At 36.5% G+C, this 23322-nt stretch overlaps 1 protein-coding gene across 2 annotated transcripts in view; it reads right to left on the minus strand.

The window, feature by feature from the left end:
* The window catches only part of cntnap3 (contactin associated protein family member 3), a 69679-nt gene that overhangs the window by 35843 nt on the left and 10514 nt on the right, over positions 1–23322 (minus strand). For both annotated transcript variants that reach the window (XM_056736994.1, XM_056736993.1), the window contains exons 2-5: positions 19176–19286; positions 8701–8894; positions 6319–6466; positions 2912–3115 (exon numbers count right to left, since the gene is read on the minus strand). In XM_056736994.1, coding sequence (XP_056592972.1) covers positions 2912–3115; positions 6319–6466; positions 8701–8894; positions 19176–19286 — 657 coding nt within the window. The remainder of the gene's footprint in view (positions 1–2911; positions 3116–6318; positions 6467–8700; positions 8895–19175; positions 19287–23322) is intronic.

The raw sequence follows: 23322 nt of genomic DNA on the forward strand, positions 1-23322 counted from the left end.
AGTCAGTCACATCACGCTTCATTTCACGGGTTTGTTATCTGCGAGCGCTGTGATGACTGTCTACTTTAAGGTGCTGATAAACAAGTCTGTAAGGCTTTGAGAATAAGCTGTTACGCTTTTTCAGCAGTATGTCACAAAAGATGTTAGAGCATGCTATGATAATCAAAAGAAAGAAAAATCACAGATGAGATCACAATTATTTCTCCTAGAGATCAATGAGATTAAATGGAGAAAGATGGAAAGTTTCCTGCGTCTCAGATATTTCTCATGAGAAAATGACTTTTTTATTCTAAACTGTATATTTCTAGTCTTTATAAATACAACTGTCTTACACATCTTAAAAACTCTGGTTGATGGCTATATTTACGGCTGTCTTAGGCTAATGGACTGATAGAATTATTAAAACCAGAATCAATATGTTCACAACACCAATATATATTTAAATCCCACTAGCAGAAAAACTTTGAGGTAAAAAATGTGTCCGTGAAGCACAATATAAACCGACAGCTTGATGAATGCAAACTACAGGCAAAATAAATTTGTTTGGGATATGGGGCATAAATCTTCATGTCGCTGTTTATTTGTTTTTTTATTTTCTGCACAGACAGCGAGCATTTGCCAGCGTCTAACCTCTGTCTCTGTATTGGGCTGGAACATTAAAACAACAGCGTAACATAAAAAACCCATTTGTCACATCAGACTCATTCAGAATATTAGACCTGTGACACATTTTGTCTTTTCTTGCTTCAACAACTTCGTGCTGTATATTTATTTAAGGTTTGTAGATTAAATAAGACACGCATGTTCCAAAGATAAAACAAAATGTAAACGATGCAAATCCAAGAATTTTCTTTCAACACTGGCATGTTTTATCTATCTGATAGGTACGCTTGTATGGGCACAAAGCTTTACATCAAAAAACAAACACCAAAAGGGCTTCATTCATCTCAAACCAAAAAGAAGACAAAAGTATAGAAATGTAATTACCGGTTGTTTTGCAGGAAGGAAAAGCATTTATTTCAATGAATACTCGCCATTCCACAAAACATGTCTGGTGAAGCCGGTTGTTAGCATCTGTTAGCCATCAGTATTTAGTTCCAGCTTTACCAGCATCCACACTACAACCATAATAACCCCATCAGGGTACTATTAAGCCTCTAACATCAAAAGTGATTTGTATTTGTAAGTCCCGCAAACAAAATGTTAATCTCTCAGAAAACAAATAAGCTGAACAACTTTGAAGTGTGAAGGTAAATCTCATCCGAACATGAAGAATAATGATCCATCATGAGCTCAGGCCGGCACACTCGAGCCATTATAAGAGCGAGACCAACGCTCGCTTCAGCACTTTCACTCTAATAAGCAAAGACAGACGTCTTCCATTTGCTTGAAATTACGGTAAAAGCTGAGAGGAGAGCGGGCGCAGACACCAGCAGTTAGACTTGAGTTATTTTATGATGGAAAACTCTAGAGAACCCACAGCGAGATTTACAGACGCAAGACATTAAAACTTCCTCTAACCGACCCAACAAACTGCATTGACTTCACTTTCTATAAAAATACAACATTCCCAATGAAAAGCTCTCACCTGCACCGATATGAGTGGAAAAGTGCAGACGGTTTGTGTTTATGCTGAAATATTCCCTCTGACGCTGTAAACTCAATTAAACTTGACAAATCCAACAGAGATGTTTCATTGCCAAAATAACACCTGCAACTTTGTATATACATGAAACATGTGTGTCTCTCTAGCTTTCATCTGTCTGTCTGCCTGCATGTCTGTCTGTTTATATCTCTATCATCTGTTTCTCTGTCTGTCTATGTCTCTGTCTATCTGTCTGTCTGTCTGCCTTACGGTTTGTCTGTATCTGTTTGTCTGTCTGCCTGCATGACTATCTGACAGTCTGTCTGTCTGCCTACCTGTTTATCTGTCTGCCTGCCTGCAGATCAGCATACAATGTCTGTCTTAATGTCTGCCTGCATGACTGTCTCTCTGTCTGCCTAATTGTATGTCTGTCTGTCGGTCTCTCTTTTTCTCTTTCTCTTTCTCTCTCTCTGCATGCCTGTCTGTCTGTCTCTTTATCTATCTGTCCTGCAAGGCTGTCTGTCTATCTCTCTATCTGTTTGTCTGTCTGTCTGCCTTTCCATCCATCTATTTAATTTGTCCTTCTGTCTTTTCTATAGTAGGCTCACAGTTTGTACATTTTTGACTTGTTTTCTTGATCTCAGACTTTCATTCTGTTGTAAAAAGACATTCCTGTTAAGCAGGACATCTGGCCGGCCTCTTACTTTCGTCTCCGCGTGATGTGTCAGCACAGAGAAGGCTTTCATTTGAGAAATGAGCTAACCAGCGAAGGGTCCAAATGAGCATTTGTTCGCTTAACTGATTATCAAAGTGTGTCGTGTCGCCATATATGTACACAGTTGTATTTGTGCCAGTGTTTGGTAAGAGAGAGGAAGCAGATCTCTGCCCCATGACGCTGGCAGTGGCTCTCAGACACAGCGCATGCAGATGGCGTTCTGGAAAGGGTTGCCATACAGCCATACGACAGACTGTGTCTCTGAATGACACCTGCAGGCACTTCATTCCAGACCTGAACATCATGAATGCTAAACCTTCCTCCATCACCTGCTGCATTATTGATACAGATAATCTAATGTTAATGTGCAATATTTACAGTAATATGTAGAAATGAAATAAAATAGCAGAAAAGCATATTTTTATGATTTAGTGCATCTCCCAAATTTCAGATCTAAAAAAAAAAGTTTTTTAATATCATTATTGTATGATCTGTTTTATCACCATACAGGACACTGTTAATAAAAAGCTTTAATGCTGCAAAGAATCGTATCTGTCATAAACACAAAGCATCTCAAGTGATCACTTGACGTAAAACAGGAGTATTTGTACCTTTTCTGAGTTGAAGTAAAAGTTTCCCTTTGAATAATTCCACAGTGAGCGTGAGGCCGCTGAAGCCTTCCATGTGAACCAACATCCCAGAGCTCTGCAGGGTTTTGAAGTTCATTTTTAAAACATCTTTGTCTGTAGAACCAGCACTGGGATCCTGTCTGAAGAGAAAGTGACCACTGCCATCAAAACCGGCCACATCAGACCCTGTAAACACGCACAACAAAACAATAAACACCACATAGGTTCAAAGAGAGAACTCTGATCGCTTCAAAATGCAAAAATCTTTTAAGGCATGTATACAAACTTCAGAGGAACCTGAAGTCACATTTGAAGTCAGTTAATTAATGATGATAATGGTAATGTTATGATTTTGCTGCTTATATAACATGGGTCTGTTCATTTTGGTAGCATATCATATCTAGAGTCCACAAAATTACACCAAAGACCCACTCACAACACCCTAGAACAGTGGTGGTCATTTCACTGGCAACATCCTCTCCCAAATTCTTTAGATTTGATAATAAAAAAAGGAAGTTATTTTTTGTAATTCCATCTGCTACTGGCACAGACATTACATCAACAGATATTACTTTCAATTCCTCACATCTCAAATGACTTGGAAAAGAGTGCAGTGGGATTTCTGAAATAAGAATTCATTTTAATGTCGTAAACAAAAGGTTTTTAAATGCATTTGTGAGATATAAAACACATTTGTGCGATACAAGAGTGCAGTTGTGCAAAATAAAGTGCATGTGTGCAATACAGAGCAAATTTGTCAAAATAAAAATGTTTTTGTGTGATACAGAATGCATTTGTGCAACTTTAAGTGCATTTGTGCAATATAAGGTGCATTTCTGCAATATTATGTGCATTTTTGCAATATCTCGTACATGTATGCAATATAAAGTGCCTTCCTGCAATACTTAGTGCATTTGTGCATAATCGAATACATTTATGTAATATAAAGTGCATTTGTGCACCATTGAATACATTTGTACAATATATATATTAATACAACATATAGTGCATTTGTGCAATATTAAGTGTATTTGTGCAATATTATGTGCATTTTTGCATACTTAGTGCATTTTTGCATACTTAGTGCATTTGCGCAATATTGAATACATTTGTGTAATATAAAGTCCATTTGTGCAATATAAAGTGCATTTGTGCAATTTCGAATACATTTATGTAATATAAAGTTAATTTGTGCAATATTGAATACATCTGTGCAATGCCGAGTACATCTGTGCAATCTTAAGTGCATTTGTCCACTTCTGAGGGCATTTGTGCAATATAAAATGCTTTTTTGGAATATCAAGTGCATTTGTGCTATAAAAATGCTGCTCTGCAATATAAAGTTAACTTGTACAATATAGAGAGCATTTATTTAATACAAACTACATTTGTGCAATATAAAGTGCATTTGTGCAAGTTTTCAATGCATAAATATGTATTCACATATGGCACAGCGGCTTCTCCGCTGTAAGTGAAGAAGAGAGAATTTAAATCTGTTGGGTCAACACAATGATGCAACCGTCTGACACTGGGCAGCAACTGGATCAACTGTGCAATAAATAACACATCCAGAAGAATGAACTAAACTGAAACTTTTAATAATGGCCTGCCATATTTCTGAACATGAAAACAATTCCAACATTCACATTCACTTGAGACGCATAAACTCTGCGTGCGCATTCACGGTTAAAATACCCACAAGCCTTTGCTGACAGCTCACAATTCCAGACAGACTTAAACCTCGGCAGTTCTGCCCAGTGTGATTTCAGTGACAATATGTCTCTTTAAAAGAGCCACAGGACAAAGCCGCCACACACACGTTCTGTATGACCAATCATAAATCAGCGTCATGGGCTGGCGTTTGATTGAAAGAGGGTGGCCCACGGTGCTCTGCGCTGCAGCGATAAGATACGAAAACAGGCGAGATGCCACAAGCACAGTCTGATGATTTTTGGTGAAATAAAAAGGCCATATTGTGGAACTTCAGAATGAACGTATATTTTGTATTTTATTAAGGTTTTCATTAGGCACAATGTATGAATTGGTGAGAGGTTGAACTGACGGACTGCTTTAACCAACAGCAGCGAAAGCGTTCACATGTACTTCAATTTGGCGTACAAGAAAGTATTTTAACATCTAGAACGTTACACAACGTTACGTCACACAGTGCTATTCCTTGCTTTAGAATCTCTTACCCAATACTGTGTTATACTTTAAATATTAAAAACATGTAAAATATAACATTTATAATGCATCCTGTTTTTTACCAAAACACAACAGTAGCATTGAGTAAATCTGGTTGCTGTCATAAAAATGTGCAGCGCATCTGTATTTTTGATCTTGTCATATTAAGTTTGAGTACCAGGGCTGCAAGAATGTATCAAAATCATCAAACATATTGCTAGATGCATCTCGCAATGGTTTGCAATGAAGGAATCATTGTAATACTAAGCAAAAAGTAATGTGAAGAAATACAAAGTACAGTAGTAACTACTCTGTTTCAGGTGTTAACCTGAATGTTCTTGATTTTTTCTTGGTTATACCAAGTTATGCATTGGTAGTTAAATTCAAATGGCATTGTCGGATTTGTTTTTAATGTTCTGCAAGAGTAAGGCCGTTGACCCTCAGAAGAAGCTTTCGTTTCTCATAAAGAATGTGAAACGTGTCATGTTAACTTAACTATTAATATAAACGTGCGCAGCCAATCTCGACGCAGCGAAGCCAATCTTGATGGTAAAGTCTTCCTTACGCTTGTCAGTTGATGCATGGGCAGGGTATTGCTTTCCCCTTGCTGTGGGCGTGCTTTTCCGGGAGAATTGCCCAATAAGGGACTAAGAAAAATTGTTTCGAAACTTATTTTCATATACGAGCGCTGAGGGAGTGTATTGAGCACATAAATACTATGTCATATGTCCAACTCGTTTATTGACAAGTTGACCATTTCAAGCATGACAAGACACCACGTTTTACATTGTATAGAAGACTGAATGCATGAAACACCGTTGCAAATCCCCTTTAATACAACTAAATTTGATTTGACAAAAGTTAAGTTTTTTGCATCATTAAGTGAGTTAACATATCACAATTCTTTTCAATACTGTACAGCCCTGTAAAGTACACATGTGCAAAGCACATCGTCTTTGTCCTTCCAAAAACTCGGATGTCCAAATTCGCAGTTTTTCATGGAATGGAAACACACTTTACTTTTTAAATGATTGCATACTGTGTTGTCAAAGTTGACAGTCACTTTTTAATACTTTTTATTGCAAAATCCATTGACAAACATAAAGACTAACTAATAATAATGATTAATGACAACAACAAAAAAATCACTAAATACGGAAATACAAAGGACAATATTCATATAGAAATTTGTCAATCGCACTTACTATATTGGCATCCATACGCTTCCAATCTCAAACCAACCCTGCCGTTTGGATTCCAGTCCAGCGGTATTAATCTGAGATACTGGGCAGTTACTGGATGCTGGAGTTTGTACATCACCACACTGTCAGCATTAGAGTTCCCTGTAAAAGCCTAAAAAAATGACAACAACCAACAGGACATCATTTTTTTCTTTCAATATTCTGTTACATTACAAATATGCTGATTTCTGATCCTGAACTCGACCAGGTGTCCGATGTGTTTACATACAGCATTTCACGAGACTATAACTCAGAATCCACTTAATATGAAGCAAGACCCCGTGGAGACCTCCACGATCCGACAACGCTGAGGGTCAATGAGCAGAGGACATATTCATGATTCGCATGAATACTGCCACACGTCTCTTCTATCACCTTGCTGTATTAATGGAAATCAATAGCGCTGGCGTTTACCCGACAAAAAACACGCGCCAGTGCTTGTATACAGCCTAGGGTCAGGCCAACCATTTTACCAGCAAGCAAAGGAAATGAGAAGCGTTATTTTGGATGATTCTTCAGAGAGCAACTTTCATTTTGTCCTTATGTCTGTCAGAAATGTGTGCAATTTGAACTTTCTTAGCTGAAAGTAATTCCAGCGTTCCCGAAGCCTTTGAAGGGATCAGCCGTCTGCTGGAGTGGAACGTTAAGCCGAATACATCTCTCTGTTTCCCGCTGAGGAGGCGCATCTCATTTGCTCTAAAGTGGCCTGCGAAACGCGGTGAGAGTAAGGTGCAAATACTCCAGCGTTACCGGCGACGAGCTCTCACATTCACAAGAGCGAAGAAAACAAAGACTCTTGTGTCTCCAAACGCTCATGACCAAAGTTGAAATCGTGACTCGTGGCACGACTTCAGTGGCCCTCATCCTAAAAATCCTTAAAGAAAACACAATCCTTTAAACACCAGCAACGTCTGACCCCAACAAAGACACTTTTAATGTAACTTAAGCTGTGAGAAATAAACAGCGAGAGTCTCGCGTTTTTTTAAGCCCACAGGCGACTCAATTCTGATAAAAACATTTTCACACCCTTAACACCCGTCTGTAAACCAAGCTAATTTAAATAAAGAGAGGTTAACCGTATCCTCAAGCAACCTTTCTCCTGTGCTGTACTCCGCAGTACTCGGAGAAGACACTTAAACTCTGTCGAGCGTGATGCATTCAAAAGTTTCATAAGGATTTGGGATCATTTTCAACATCTTTCTCTTACAGATAATTTAGCTCGGGCCGACTCTTCAAGCCATTCTTTGAAGTTCTTTCTGACAAGAAAATCCTAATCACGACATGACATGTGTCCAAGTGATTTGACTTGTTGGGTATTTGCTAATTCCTTTTACATTCATGGGGAACGCTTTAAAATAGGGTTGACTTTGTTATTGTTAGTAAATGCATGAGTTAACATGAACACAAAAATATTTTGAGTTCATGTTAAAGAAAAAAAAAAAAAATCTGTCTTTATTTACTCACCCTCGAGCTGTTTTAAATCTGTTAACATTTCTTTGTTCCGATGAACACAGAGATAGATATTTGGAAGAATGCTTGCAACTAAACAGTTCTTGGCCACCATTGACTACCATAGTAGGAAATAAAAGCTGTATAAATGTCTTTGTTCTGTTGAACACAAAATAAGATATTTCGAAGAATGTAGGAAATCAAACAGTTCTGGGGAACTTATGACTAGCGTTATCATTTTTCCTACTATGGAAGTTAATGCGGTCCAAGAACTGTTTGGTTACAAGCATTCGTCCCAATATCTTTTTCTGTGTGTTCATCAGAACAAAGACATTTAAACAGGTTTGGACTTGAGGGTGAGTGAATAATGACAGAATTTGTTTTTGGTGTGAACTGTCATGATTTAACTTATGAACACTTATTAATCTTTGTTAATGTTAAATATTGCCAACACAATTGTTTATGTTGGTTCATTGTGCATTAACTAATGTTAACAAATAAAACTTAAGAAATGTATTCGCAAATGCCGAATGTACTAAGTTTAATAAATGCTAAAAATGTATTTTTCATTGCTAGGTAATATAAGCTAATGCATTACGTAATGTTTACAAATACAACAACAATTTACAGTGCATTCAATCTATACTTCCTTACAATATCTAAACAATTTATTCATCTATTGTTAGTTTCTGCAACAGAATGAAGAGCATCACATCCTGTTAGAGAGAATGAAAAATGTATTTTGGTTGCTCTCTCGCCTCATAAACTTGCTAAATGTGTTTTGTCTTCTATTAAACTTTATAGCGTCTCTTCACCAGCGGCTCATAAACATGTACAAACTGAATTATTTTACCTTAATTATAAGTCGCGTTCATTCAGGTTAGCTTTCTGACTCACCCCGATGCTGTCCTCCTGTCTGTATGGTCTCCAGTTGTGGCCCGTGTCGCTGAACATGAGGAGGTAACGCGTGACCCAGTCAGAACTCCCATAACGGCCCTGCGTGGAGATAGTCGTGATCTCTGTCCGCTGTTCCAGGTTGATTTCAAGCCACTGATACTTATTTGAGTCCAGCGGAGACCATCCACCAGCACCTGCGGACATGAGAGATGGTCCATCAAGAATAGAAGATCAACGTTACTCAAAATATCTTTATTTGTGCTCGGCAGAAAACAGAAAGTCATAGAGGTTTTAAATGACATGAGGGCGAATTGATGATGAAAGAAGTTTCAGTTTTGGGAGAACTGGTGCTTTAAGTGACTGAACTGGAGCATGAGAGACACGAGATGCTTCCCACTTCGCAAGAGCAGACACATACAGTACACCCAAACAAGGGAACATCATTATACCGTCTGCCTTCTGGTATTCAGGAGCATGACAGTTTAATATGTTGTCTAGGTAGGTAGTCAGCTCACTATGTTGGAAATCTAGATCTTATTTTGTCCCAATTGTTATTGATGCTTAAATGTGTGTATTTATCGCTGAATCTTAATGAAGAGCAAAAAAAAACGTTTCACAGTAAAAAAGGATTTACTTCTAGTCTGACAACTCCTCAATTTAGCGTATGGATCTTTTTATGTGTGAAATTCTCTTTGTGTCTTTGAACAACACGTCTGGCTCCTGGCATTGTGCATTTCAATAAAACATTTACGAGAAAACCTAAATTCTGTTCATTTACTCGACCGAACTAGAATGACTTCTTAAGTTGGCTGAAGACGTACGATTTAAAATTAGACAAAACAAGCATTACAATAAGCAATGATCAGGGTTGCCAGATCTGCATGACAAAACTAGCCCAAGAAACCCACCCAACACAAAAACTCGAAAAATATCTCTACCATCCTAAAAATACGTATTCTATTGATCTACTTATAAATTACACACAATTTCGTTTTAAAAAAGTGATGTAAAAGTGATCATAAACAAAGACTATTTACATAAATAACCTGCAGCATAAACTACATAAAATAAAAATTGGACGAACAAAATCTTTCCACCCACAAAATAAAACAACAAACCACGGCCACAGTTTAAAAGCAGCCCAACACTACAGGAAAAGCGTGGACCTGGCAACTCTGGATACTAAAAATCAAGATACTTCTTTTTTTTAAATGAAAATCAAACAAATTACCAATAACAAAAGTCATAGAAAGAAGTAAAATGACTAACAGACAATATAAAAACAAAAAGAGGAGATGAAATAAAAAATGAATACACAAATAAAAAAATATATGAATTAATAACACAAATTATAACATCAATATTTATAATAATTTTATAAAAAATAATATGAAAATGAATGCATTAATAAATACATAACTAAATAAGTTTATTGGTTGATACTGAGTGGGGAGGGCTTCAAATATTGTTTACAATCAGGAGGTCTCTTGAAGTCAAAAAGGTTGAGATCCGCTGTTTTAGAATATTACGAGAGTAAGTCAGTCATGACCAAACATTCATTTTTTGTGAACTGCGCCTTTACGCTTTCCACTCTGATGCTCTTACTGTAAACACCATTGATATTCTGAGCCCATTAGGACGTCATGCAGTCCCTCTGCTTACAGCAGTCCCATAAATACTGACACAAATAACTAGAAAATCTCAGTCGAATCCCTCTTAAGCAGCTGGAGTAGCGAGGCCACCGACTCGGAGATGCGACTCCACGCCTCATAACCTCTACGTGACAGCAGGTTCAACAGCAGATGCTTTGGACGTTCCACCTTACAGCTCCGCAGCGTGGGGTAAATCAGATAAGACCGAGTCGTAAATGATACCTGTGCGCTGTAAATCATGATAAAATGACCTAACGCTGAGGTGAAGAGCGGGTAGGACTGACACCTGCCCGGGACGCCAGCCCTGCGTTGGCAGAACAGAAAGTGAGAAGGTTTATGGCGGTGGCGTGATGAGTCAGGTGCCAGATGGACGCTGATTTCAGACAGGTGGGGACAAGCAAACCCGACCTGAGCTGGCCAGCTTCTCTCGCTCATAATCAGGGCAGTTAACAGAAGATGTGAATATTTGAGACACTGATGGAACTCGTGAGAAGAAAATGTTTTTCGATGCAGAGATCTGTGTTTTTTTTATATCGTTCGGATTGAGAAGAGTTTCATCCAAGCATCCATTTTGTCTCAGATGTTTAATCTAAAAGTCTGAAGAAATGAAAATAAGCAAAACGGTTGCTTGCCATCATATTAACATCTCATTACATTTATTCACTTATCCAAAGCTGTTTGCAAAAGAGAGAGTTCAATAGCTCGGATCAATTGAACCTGGATGTTTTGTTGAATTTGATGAGAAATGTTTGAGATTATTAGATACTTTGATATCTTGGAAAACCAGGAGAAATATCTGAAGTAAATATCTGAGAAGAAAGCAATGCCATCAAAAGATGCCAACAATGCTCATTCAAGTGTGCTGTATATACTTCTTGTAAATTGTTTATTTCTTTTTAAAAACAAACAAACAAGAGAACATGCAACATATGACATCAGGGACCCATATTATAAGTTAATATAAATCAAATAAAAGCAAATGCATGAAATAAATAACAGCCAAATAAAATAAATATTTTCAATTTCATGTTTCAATATTTTCTACCACATTCAACAAATTTAAAAATAACAGGCATACAAATACCGCTAACCAGCGAATTCTGATTGGTCGAGAGGACATATCGCGATTAGGCTAAAAACAGGTTCGGGACTTATAGCGTTTTGGAAAGAAATCTTGCAGAACATTTAAAACAAGGTAATATTTGGCATGAAACATTGATGGAGCAAGTGAATAGGTTAAGTACACATCAAAATGGCATGACAAACTCATTTTTTTTAATTTGGAGTTTAATCCGTTTTGGAAAAGAGCTCTTCAAATATACTTAAAATTACACATAAAGTAAATCTGTCTATACAATAAACTTTTATTTGGATGGCATATACTTGTGTGTGTGTATATATAGAATAAAAACTACTAAACTAGTAGTTTACTGAAAGAATACTTCAATGTGAACTGAACTAAAAAATATGCGACAAGTATTGAACTAATCAGTATATTTACCTGTAGTAAGAAATTGCCAAAAGTAGATAAATTTAGTCATAAGTAGTGCTTAAATACTACACTTACAAGTATACGTCTTATGCATTGATTTTAGTATACTTACTATATGAAGTATGATACAAAAACATAATTGAACTTTACTAAACTATTCTTATTTAAATTATATTACATTATACTTGTTTTTTTCTAAAACAATTGAGATCTGTTTATCATCACAGTTGTTTCTCCCGGATAGAGATGCAACTGAGAGCAAACAGTTTTTCTGATGCCTCCTGAATCTCACAAGCTTCTCTTGAAAAAGACCCGGAAATGTAACGTATCTCCATATCTCTTTTATTCATTTAAATAGGATCTAAAAACACGTATTATCCTATTAGCTTCATACTTTTAATATATTTCAAAAATGACGTTCGGAGAGATGTAGAAGAGGCTTGAATCACACCTGCTGACTACACACTCCAAAAAATGTCATTCTCACTTTTTGTCTTGTTTTTAGTGAAAATATCTCAAACTTCTTAAATCAATATACATTTACTTGACAAGAAAGTGACCCAACATATTTAGTATTGTTTTATGAAAAATAATGTAAGAATTAAGTACGTTTATAGTAAAAACAAGCAAAAAAATCTGTCCATGGGGTCCACACTTTTTCTCAAGTACCTAATTCAAGTTTATTGTTTTCACCCTATGGACAGATTTTTTTGCTTGTTTTTACCATAAACATAATTATTTTTCATAAAACAAGACCAATTATCTAAGGCCAAGTAATTGTATATTGATTTAAGAAATTTGAGATATTTTCACTAAAAACAATACAACGACTTCATTTTTTGCAGTGCATATGAGCCATTGGATCATGGGTGGTGGTGTCGTTGTGTTCGACATGTTCGACATTAAAATACAAACTGCATACTCCGCCACTCTTCACATAAAAGATAGATAACTTTACAGTGGAATGACAAGCTTATTTGAGTATTTAGGACAACAGGGAAAAGCCGGGCAAAAAGTGTATGGGAAAGCATTCACATGTCCACAAAAAAGCAAAAGAAAATTGACCTCTGCTCATTTTCTACAATAAAATAGATGGGTGGACGGCCAGAACGTTCATACGCACACAGAAACCCTTTCTGAATCTATGTGTGAATCTAAATCAGCTTTCAGAAAGCAGCATTTTCTTAATATCATGGAAAGTGTCTCTGAGAGATAATGCGAATGCTTGGTGACATTAACTGAGAGGAAAAGGTGAGCATATATTAGATTTTGAGAAAGATTATAAGAGCTGAACGTTACATCTGTGTGAACTAATGTCTTTTAAAAAGCGTCTGTGGCATTCAGATACAAAATTCAAGAAAAACACCAAACCATGAGAAAAAGATATCACAGATGACATCTCATTAATATTTCAATGATTTCTTTAAAACATCAATGAGATTAAATGGAGAGCAAATGGAAACTTTTGCTTAAGTCTCAACTGTGTCTTGAGGAACTTGAGGAAAAGACAGTCACAAATTTCTCCAATAGTTTCAGAAGAGATGTCTCAAATTGAGCTCAGATTTGTCAAGACAGTAATCAAAAGTCAATATTATTGAAGATCTCAATATCAACTCAAACATTTCTCATTAAATGGCTGACAATCTACATTCATTTCACACCTCCATACTCTTTCATTCATGTAAACAGATCTCTCAATTCTTTCTAAGCAATTTAAAGAGGAATATCTGAGTTGAAACGACATGTGAGAAATAACATTTTCCATCCCGTCAGTTGAATATCACTATTCATTTTTGTGTTTACAAGAAGATGTATGCTCTTTTCTATCCATGTTCTATTAAAACAGAGTTATCCACCCTAGCGACCTCTCTTAGGCTCTTCATTAAAATATAATATCGTCATTGTGAATAATTGTCCATTTCTATTCAGGCCGTCTAGCGTTTCTTGAACTTTTCTCAGAGTAGAGTGGACAGAAGCGTTTCTCTAGATGAACACAGAGATTGAGGTTAATCAGAGGTCATGGAGGAGGACGGCCGATCGGTGCCGTGATGCTCATTTAGACCACCATTTCATCATATTACAGCACATAAAAACCATCAGAGACATTAAATCTGCAAGAAACAGACAAAATCATCTTTAATGACGAATTAGCTGATCAGTGACCTGCAACAAACCATTTGGAGTGTTTCGGATAATGAGATTCAAAGGGAAACCTGAGATTTAGTTTCTGATTCTGATCAACGGAAACAAATTAGGGAACTGTTTCAAAAGCATGAAATGCGATAAAGCTTATAAGAGCAAATTTATACTTTTAAAATACTTTTTTTTTAATTCAAGAACTTTACAAAACATTTTTGTATTTAGATTTGCCTATAATAAAATACAAAAGGTTCATCCCCATTTATGTTATGAAGCTTTTTAATGAGTTAACTAGTAATCTGAAATCTGTAAAAAACACTTTTGAACAGTACTGTTTTAATTGATGTAAACAGCATCTGAAAAATTATCTACCAAGACTTAAGAACGCCAAAAACAGCACTGAAACCAGTTCAGCAACATGTTCCAAAGACTCAAGGTCCATCTAAGACCTCATCTATTATTTACCATGAATCCACCAGCTAGAGTCAAGGGACGAAATCTAGTTTCCACCAAGATGAATTTAGCAGAAATGTTGATTAAAGTACCAGCGTCTATTATAACATTGAGCGGATGAGACTGTTTGCTGATGTGTTGACTTTAATGAACACAAATAGATCTTAACAGCTCCCACCTGTCTTATTTTACATTCGACTCGAGTAAAAACAGAACAGAAATGAAGATGAAGTTAAATGACTAACAGCATCTATTCAAGTTTATCTGAAAGCATTTCAATTAGAATTTCACACGGATCTAATTTCCTCGTTTTCAGGTTAGGTACAAACCTAAATGCCAAACTATTTAAACGCCGAGAGATTTGAACACGTGTGAGAGACTCAAAAGAAAGTTGTTATCATTTAGCCGTATTACAAAATGAAATGCGCTCAATTTTCCTGGCAGCGCACGCATCTGCGTTTCTGACATTAATTATAAGTGAACGACTTGCTTTCAAATGCCGTTCTATAGTTCTTCCCTTCAATATATAATTGAGGTCCTCATAACTGCGTTTTTTACACCCTGGAGACAGAATATATAATTGAAACGGCTCTCTTGCTGCGAGCAGCCAGCCCAAGAAACACAATGAAATTTACATTCTCATTAAACCCTCCGTGCACTGCTCATATCTGTATATTTATCTGCAACAGTTACACCTGCTGATAGACTAACACTAACAGCCCGCGATTTAAGCGACAGCTAATGGAACCCGTAATGACAGAAACACAATGAATGATTTTGGAGAATTCCAGCGCTCTTCACAGCCGGAGCAGCTGGGCTTTGGGGAATTAGCACGAGCAGCCTTTTAAAAGCTATAGCTTTCTTTATTTATCCCGTGATTCGAGGGGCTCTGAGTTGATATCCCAGCAGGTTTGTGCAATAAAAAAAGGGATCTAAGCTGGACTGTGATTGAAAGCATTCCAACAGGAAAAATACGAAAAATGTCGTCGAAAGTAGTTTGAGCAGCGGATGAAGCATTCAAGAGATAGTTCAGACAAACTTCTGCTGAACACAAAAGAAGATATTTTGAAGAATGTAGGTTCGCAGACAACATCGACTCTTATTAACTTTCATTGTATGAACACAAAACCACTGAGACATTTCTCAAAATATCTTCTTTTCTGATTCACATAAGCATTTCAAAAATTGTCAAAATTCACTTCTTGATAATTTTGTTTAAGGTAAAAGACAAATTTTGCAACAGATTTCACTTCAAAATGTGAAGTTATATGGCAACAGGAAAATTAACTATCTTTAGTCAGCAGACATCCTATCAGAAACGGATGTATGAAGTGAGTGTGGCCTGTTGACTCCAAAGTCTAGACATTCACTGATGTTTGTCTATTTCGATAAGTACTTCAGGCTAAATGAAATGCCAAGATGTTTGCGGCTCTATCAGAACCGAGTGAGATTTTCAGGAAATCAATACAAATCTTAAACCACCGCTAGGACTGAAGGTCAAACTATTGTCTTTAAGCTTCTTGGTGGCGCGTTAAAGTTAAAATCAGGTGGTAAATAAAAAGTTCAAGATTTCTCAGGAGTAATACATACAGTATTAGTTTCAAAACTTATCCACTTGGTAATTTGTATATACAAACTGCCAGTCTAAATTATTGGGACATTTGGGTGAAATCTTTCTCATTATTTAAAAAAAAAACTTGAAATTAGTTTAGTAAACTAAAATATAATTTTGTGAACATACATGTTTTTTTCATGACAAAACGAACGTTTTATTTAATAAATGGATTGAAATGAATGACTTTGACTGATTAACGAAGAAAGAAACCCAATTAGTGCACAGAATAGATGACTATGTTTTAAAATGCATCCCAGGGTGAGACCTCAAGAAGCTGATTGATAAAAGGACAAGAAAGCATTTCTGCAAATTATTGAAGATCAATGAAGATCATAACATATGATAATATTTTTGTACTATGGTAATTTATATACTATGTAATTTAGAGAGTAATTCAACGGTGTGTAATTTTTTTTACTGGATTTATGTTGTTTTTGTAAAATAAGTGTTATATTTGTTGTCATTTGTATATGCAAACTCCGCTGATTTTCTTGGCCAGGAAATCAAAAATCTTGCCAAGACCTCAAGAATGGTTGTAAAATTCCAAAAGAACTTTGAAAAACCTAAAAATATAATTTTGCTTTTATTGATTTTGGATGCTTTTAAAAAAAGTGTGTGAGAGAGAGAGAGTCTCACCAGTGTGGAGTAGGTTTTAGATACTTTAGATACTGTAGATACTTTTTTTTCTTTTCTTTTTATCTTAAACTGTATTTGTGCAGAATGTTTATATTTAATTTTACTGTGATTTCTCAATGTAAATTTGGTTTTATCATGCCAATAAAGCTTCTTTGAATCTTGGAGAGGGAGAGAGAGAGAGAGAGAGAGAGAGAGAGAGAGAGAAAGAGAGAGAGAGAGAGAGAGAAGAGAGAGAGAGAGAGAGAGAGAGAGAGAGAGAGAGAGAGAGAGAGAGAGAGAGAGAGAGAGAGAGAAAGAGAAAGAGAGAGAGAGACTCTTACCAGTGTGGAGTAGGTTTTATGCCAGTAGACCAAGGTTTAGGGGTATTTAGGACTCTTGCTTCAGGCACTTTTTGGGGCAGCTGTTTTACATGCCATCGTCTTTTCTCACTTCTGAAGGTAAAGACGTGACCAAAGCAACAGAGACACAACACTTCTATAAACCTCCCGCTATGCTCTGTACTGGTACAGAAACACATCAGTGGAAAAAAATAACTACAACCAGAAAACCTCAATCTATTTCAAGACCCCTAAAAAGCCCTCCAACCAAAAACCATCTCATACAAAGTCTAACAGCTTTTATAGGCTTTTTCAGAGATGCGAGAGTTTGTTTGTGTTTCATGCAGGTCTCCGGCGGGCAGGTGTGAGCATGAGGTGATGCATCCCGTGTTTTGACTTGCTTTCACCACGGCCTTTAAGCAGAAACATCAGACCACCTTTTGCATCACAGCAGAGACCTGAAGCTTTGAAGTGCACTGCTCTCATCCTGCGACCTGCCAAAGCCTCCAACACCTCATGCGCTTGTTTGTTTGTGTTTGTGTGGAATAAAAGTGCACACCTTTGAAGGCAATTTTCCATGAGGAAAGACGATTAGACGTCCTCCCACTCCACTCATTAATGCAGTCTGGTGCTGTTCAGAGGTGTTCTGCTCTTAAACACTAGAACGCAACATAACAACGGCGTGTAAAAGGTCAAGACTAAATTCTTTTAGTCCTCTATCGGTTCTTGAAATGAGAGGCGGCTGAGGAAGAGAGAGGGAGAGAGAGAGAGAGAGAGAGAGACCCCATCACAGTCCTTTTAAAATGTATTTTACAACAGATTACAAAATACATGATTTAAAAAGTAATCTGTAACGTATTATGTCATATTGGACAAGTTTTGTAACATAATCGAAATACTTTAGAATACTTTGGAATACTAATAAGGGAAATAAATTAAAGGGATCACCAAACAGAGGATCTGGCTTTCCTCTGCTTATTTATCTTAAACAACATCAGTTTTCCCTCATTTGACATTATAGTTCACAATTCTAAGAAAATAAGTCAGAAGCATGAGCTATAAACTAACAATTGTGAGAGAAATGCGAGATAAAAAGTCGCAAATTCCAAAAAAATGACTTAAATAAGAAACTCAAACAACTATCACACATATTCAGGACAGTACTAAATAATTAGCATGCAATTTCTATGAGCCCAGACCCCTCTTATTTTGTCAAAATTTTGCGTATTCTTCAAGGGGTATAACAATTATGAGAATAATTATGAGAATAAACAAGATGCTTTTGCAGATTGTCAGAGAATCACCAATTGCAGTTAACATTAATCACCTGTTACAGCTTAAATTAATGTTTAAATTTACATTTAGACATTTTGTGTAATAAAATATTAATTTACACAAATTACATTAAAATTCCAAGTAATCCCTTTTGTAATCTGAAATACTTTCCAGATTTAACTGCAATTTGAATACCACCCATTTAAGAGTAACTTTAATGAAATAAAGTTACTCAAATTTTGTATTTTAAATACGAAACCAAGTTTTGTTACTCCCCAGCCCTGTGATCAGATGTTCTTTCATAGCTCAGGAGATGTAATGCGGTTCTCAGTTGTGTTTGATTTAAGTATCAACATAGTTTCTTAAATCGCTTAGGAGGAATAAAAACAGAAACAAATGAGGCAATTGTTGAATCCCATGAAGAGTATGGAGATGTAAAATGAATGTAGATTGTAGAGATAGAATTATCTGGATTGTGTAAATGTTTTAGTTCATATAGAGATCTTCAATAATATTGATTATTGATTCCAGACTTGATCAATCTGAGCTCAGTAGAGTTTTTAGATGAGATCTCAACAGAGACATTTGTGAGATTCCCGAGTAGTTTTCTCGAGAAGATATCTGAGATGTGGACGAGACTTGAGAAAAGTTTCCATTTGCTCTCATTTATGTCTAGTAGAAATACTTTTAAAGAGATCTCATTTCTCTTTCTTATGGGAACGGACCTGAAACTGATTAGCAACCAAAAATGACATCAGTGGATTGCTTAACTCCCTAGCAACGCCTTGGCAACCATCTTGTCTGCACAAAGATGATGTTGAATAGTGTCCAGTTTATAATAAAATATCACCTAAAAAGGTTTACATGATAGGTTAATGTGGTGTATATTTGGTTACCGTCTCTCCGGTTAAGTCTGGCGTAGCCCGGCCCGTGACTGCTCGACAACTCGGAGGAACTTCTAAAGGCAGACTGAGGCAGACTGGACACCAGTGGTGTATCACAGCTCTCTAAAAACACACACAGACAGATATTAGTAAGATCAAAACAGACCCATATAACATGCAGACAGCAGCCGTTCAAACAGAATTCTGTCATATTAATGACATGCTTTAAATCAACATCATTCAAACAAGACATTGAAGGAGATGAAAAGGCAAGGTTTGTTGATGGAAGATCACAAATACGTCCATTTTTGTTTTGAAATATCCACTGAATCACAGCAAGACCAGGAAATGAAGTAAACGGGGTGAATTTTGATTTCAAATTGACTTCAATAACCGTCTGCAAAATCACAGTCATGCCATTGACCATCACGGTTGTGAACACAGCTTTTCCCATCAGCGCTTTGAAACTGGAGCACTTGACAACCTGGCTTAAAAATGCCTTTACCTCCAGAAATAAAACCCATCCGACCCACTTTTCTCGGTCTGTGACTCGGTCAAGTGATGTCATTTATGCGAGATGAAGTGTTTCTATAGAGAATCATTATATTTAAATGTGTGGGAGTTTCAAGGCTTATTTCTTTTTTTATTAAAAGGATATAAGCAAGGCACTGGGCATAACGTCTCTCTAGTCACATATATACAGTAAATGAAGTGTTAGTTTATGTGGTTTGTTGAGAAGAGGTTTGCTCTTACTCTAAAGGGCTGGATGGTTGTGTTTTGGGCGTTGTAGGAAAGCCACGAGTCAAATCCAGAGACCACAGCGTCACAGAATTTTGACTTGAGTTACCCCAAATACACTAGAAACCCATTACTACAGTACTTTATAAACCTCAGTACACATTGATAACAGAATAGCAACACCTCGGCAACCAACAGTGCATTCCCATATGAAATAACATTGTAGTATATGTTAGAAATACTTTTGTAAAATTCTTAGCTACTACAGTGTTTTTTGAGCCTTAGCATAGTAAATATTAAAGTATGCTACAGTATTTATTAGAGGTTATCAATTCACTAAAGTTTAGTACAGAATACTGTAGTATACATACAGTACAACAATGTAGTATATAAAAAAGTGTAGTGTACACTATAATATACTTCAGTGTATTACAATAGTAAATAGGCTATTAAAGTATACTACAGTATGTACTAGATTTCAACACTTAATACTAAAGAATAGCCTTCTACAGTATACATTAGCACAGTGTAGTGATTACGTCAAAATACCACAGACTACGTGCACTACAATTTTACTATAGTAAATATTACTGTATACTACAGTATGTAAACTAGATTTGATCAATTGTTAATACTACAGAATACTATAGTATACATTTACAAAGTTAAGCTAATACTACAAAAAAACACAGTATACTACAATTTACTACACTTTATTATAGTTAATACTAAAGTAAAGCTCAATAGGAACTACAGTTTATCAATAGTTAATACAACATAGTACTGTACATGAACAAAGTTTAGAGATTACTACAAAATAGAAGTATACCAAAATTTACTTTATTATAAGATATAGTATAATAAATTATAGTACTCAAGTATACTAGAGTATATCCTACAGTTTATCAATATATAATATAACTATACTTGATTCACACAAAGTACCATACTTTACTATAGTAAACACTTACATACTTAATAATACAGCATTTACTTGACTTGATCAATTGACTATAGTTAATACAACAGAAAATTGTAGTATACAGTACATTAACAAAGCGTAGTGATAACTACAAGATTTACTTCAATTGACCATAGTAAATAATACAGTGTTCAATTTGTAACTGTGGTGAATACTAAAGTATACTGCAGGGATTTTATCTGGGTTGCTTTTACATTTACATGTATTCATTTGGCACTTTTATCCAAAGCAACAAGTAGAGAGTATAAACATTTGTCAACACGCTAAAACGTATAGTTCGTTTACAAGGCCATGCTACTAGGAGGATTAAAGCTGGAGTAAGCAAGGGAGTGAATGAACAAATATATATTTATACTGTATATATACACATTTTTAAATGCGGAATAGGTATGTTTAAAAAGCGTTTAAAAAAAGTAAATCTACTTTCCACAGGCCTATATATGTGCTTTTTGTACAGCCCCTATTTCTTCATTTATTTATGGAGAAACAAATGCAGCGTATTAAATATTCTGTATATTACATCTCTATCTTTTTATTACAAGCCCCGAGAAACTGTTCTTGTTTACATTCCCAGCGGAATACAATAACGTCCCCCATTACTTTTACGGCAACAGTCCTTCACCGGGATCTGCGGATTGAATATATATTGGAACATAATTATCCTCGTCTCATTTATTAGTTGTGTGCGTATAAAATACAGAAAGCCATCAACAACATGTCAATACGTCGGCCCGGCGCAGTCGGCTAACTGGATTGCCGCAATCATTTTCTCTCCGAAACATCATTTTGAAGTCTCAGTCATATTGTAGGAAACGGCATCTCATTTCCATATCTGAGAAGCCAGCGTTCCTCACGCAGCTCGCCTCTGGATGCCTCCAACGACTGTGGGGATGAGCTTTTTGTCATATTTTTTAAAACAGACCCTCCGGGACAAGAATAGTGATTCTTTTCTGATTTCTTTGATGATCAAACGAGTTAATCTGATTCAATGGATTTCTGTTTCTTCCCGCTTTAGAACTGAAGGCTGCAACTCGCAATAAGACGCATACGGTCTCATGCGTGCGCTTTTAGCTAGTAAGTAGAGGTTTGCCAACCGCAGCGTGTTCAGGAAAACAGGAGTGAAGACGCTTTCTGACGATGATCAATATAATCGGCCACTTCTCATTCTCAGACATCCTGCGGCTGCACGTGGCTGCAGATTGCGCAGTAGATGCAGACGCAGCCCGTATCATGCTGACAGATGTGAATCAGGGCTCTTCTCCACTTGTACAATTTACTTCCTAATTCCAGAAACCCCAGGAATCTTAACGACAGTAGAAGGTGACGACGGCTAATGAGGTTAATTCATCATACAGACTCTCAGCGCTGTGATAAAACCTCTTCATAACTTGTAACATCATTTTTACAAGAGACTTCTCTGAACGCTTGATGACGGGCTAATGCGGTGACAAATGAAGCTCACTCCTCTCAGTCTCAACAGATGCTGGAGGTCTACTAAACCATTTCACCCCGACACAGTCAAAAAATAATCATCTTGAACAGAGAGAAGATTTCAATGACAGCCAGACAGAAACGCTGAATTCAAAATGTGAGCAAGGACGGCATTGTTTGCATGTTTTGCAGATTAAAATCCACTCTAGGTTTACATGCACAAAATAAACGGATATCAGCTTAAAGAAAATCAGTTTTGACATGTTATAGTAATAAACCGGATATGCAGAAGACTGCGTTCACTTAGAAGTTTGAGACTTGCAGGGTTTCTCGCATGCAGTGACGTCATCGTCGATAGTCCGTTTAGAAAATAAAAAAGCAGCCAGAAAACGTCCAGAAGCTGTTTTTACATCTTTTGTCATGTCCGCAGTACCTGCATATGCCACAATAGTTTCTTCACCAACTGCATGATTCGAGAGCGGACGTTTATACACTATCTTACTTTTACTTCCGCTTGGGACTTTTACTGCTGCGCTGTCAGACATGTGCACATAAACAAAACTGGTAAAGGCATTTACATGAACAGCGAAATCGGTGTAATGAGCTATATACTACCTCTGCCGAACGGGTTTTGCTTACGCCGTTTATGAGCTTTCCACGATAAAATAAAAACGTTTTAAGCATAACATGACTCACATGTATATGATTTCCTGTGGCATTTTTAATAAGTAGAAGGACTATCGATGGTGACATCACTATGCGAGTGAATCCTGGCAAGTCTCAAATGTCCATGTAAAGGTGGTTTTCTGCGTAGCCGTTTTATTGATATGCATGTAAAGGGGTTTCTTTCATAAGCTGAATTTTGATAGATATCCGTTTATTTTGTGCATTTAAACGTACTCACTGTCAGACATGAAACAAATTCCCTCTCATCTGCTCTTTTATCTCAAGTAAACACACCTGACGGCTCGGCCAGCGTGCATCCTTCATCACCCTTACGTTATTCTG

This window comes from Triplophysa dalaica, chromosome 22 (genome assembly GCF_015846415.1).
Source record: "Triplophysa dalaica isolate WHDGS20190420 chromosome 22, ASM1584641v1, whole genome shotgun sequence".
Lineage (NCBI taxonomy): Eukaryota > Metazoa > Chordata > Actinopteri > Cypriniformes > Nemacheilidae > Triplophysa > Triplophysa dalaica.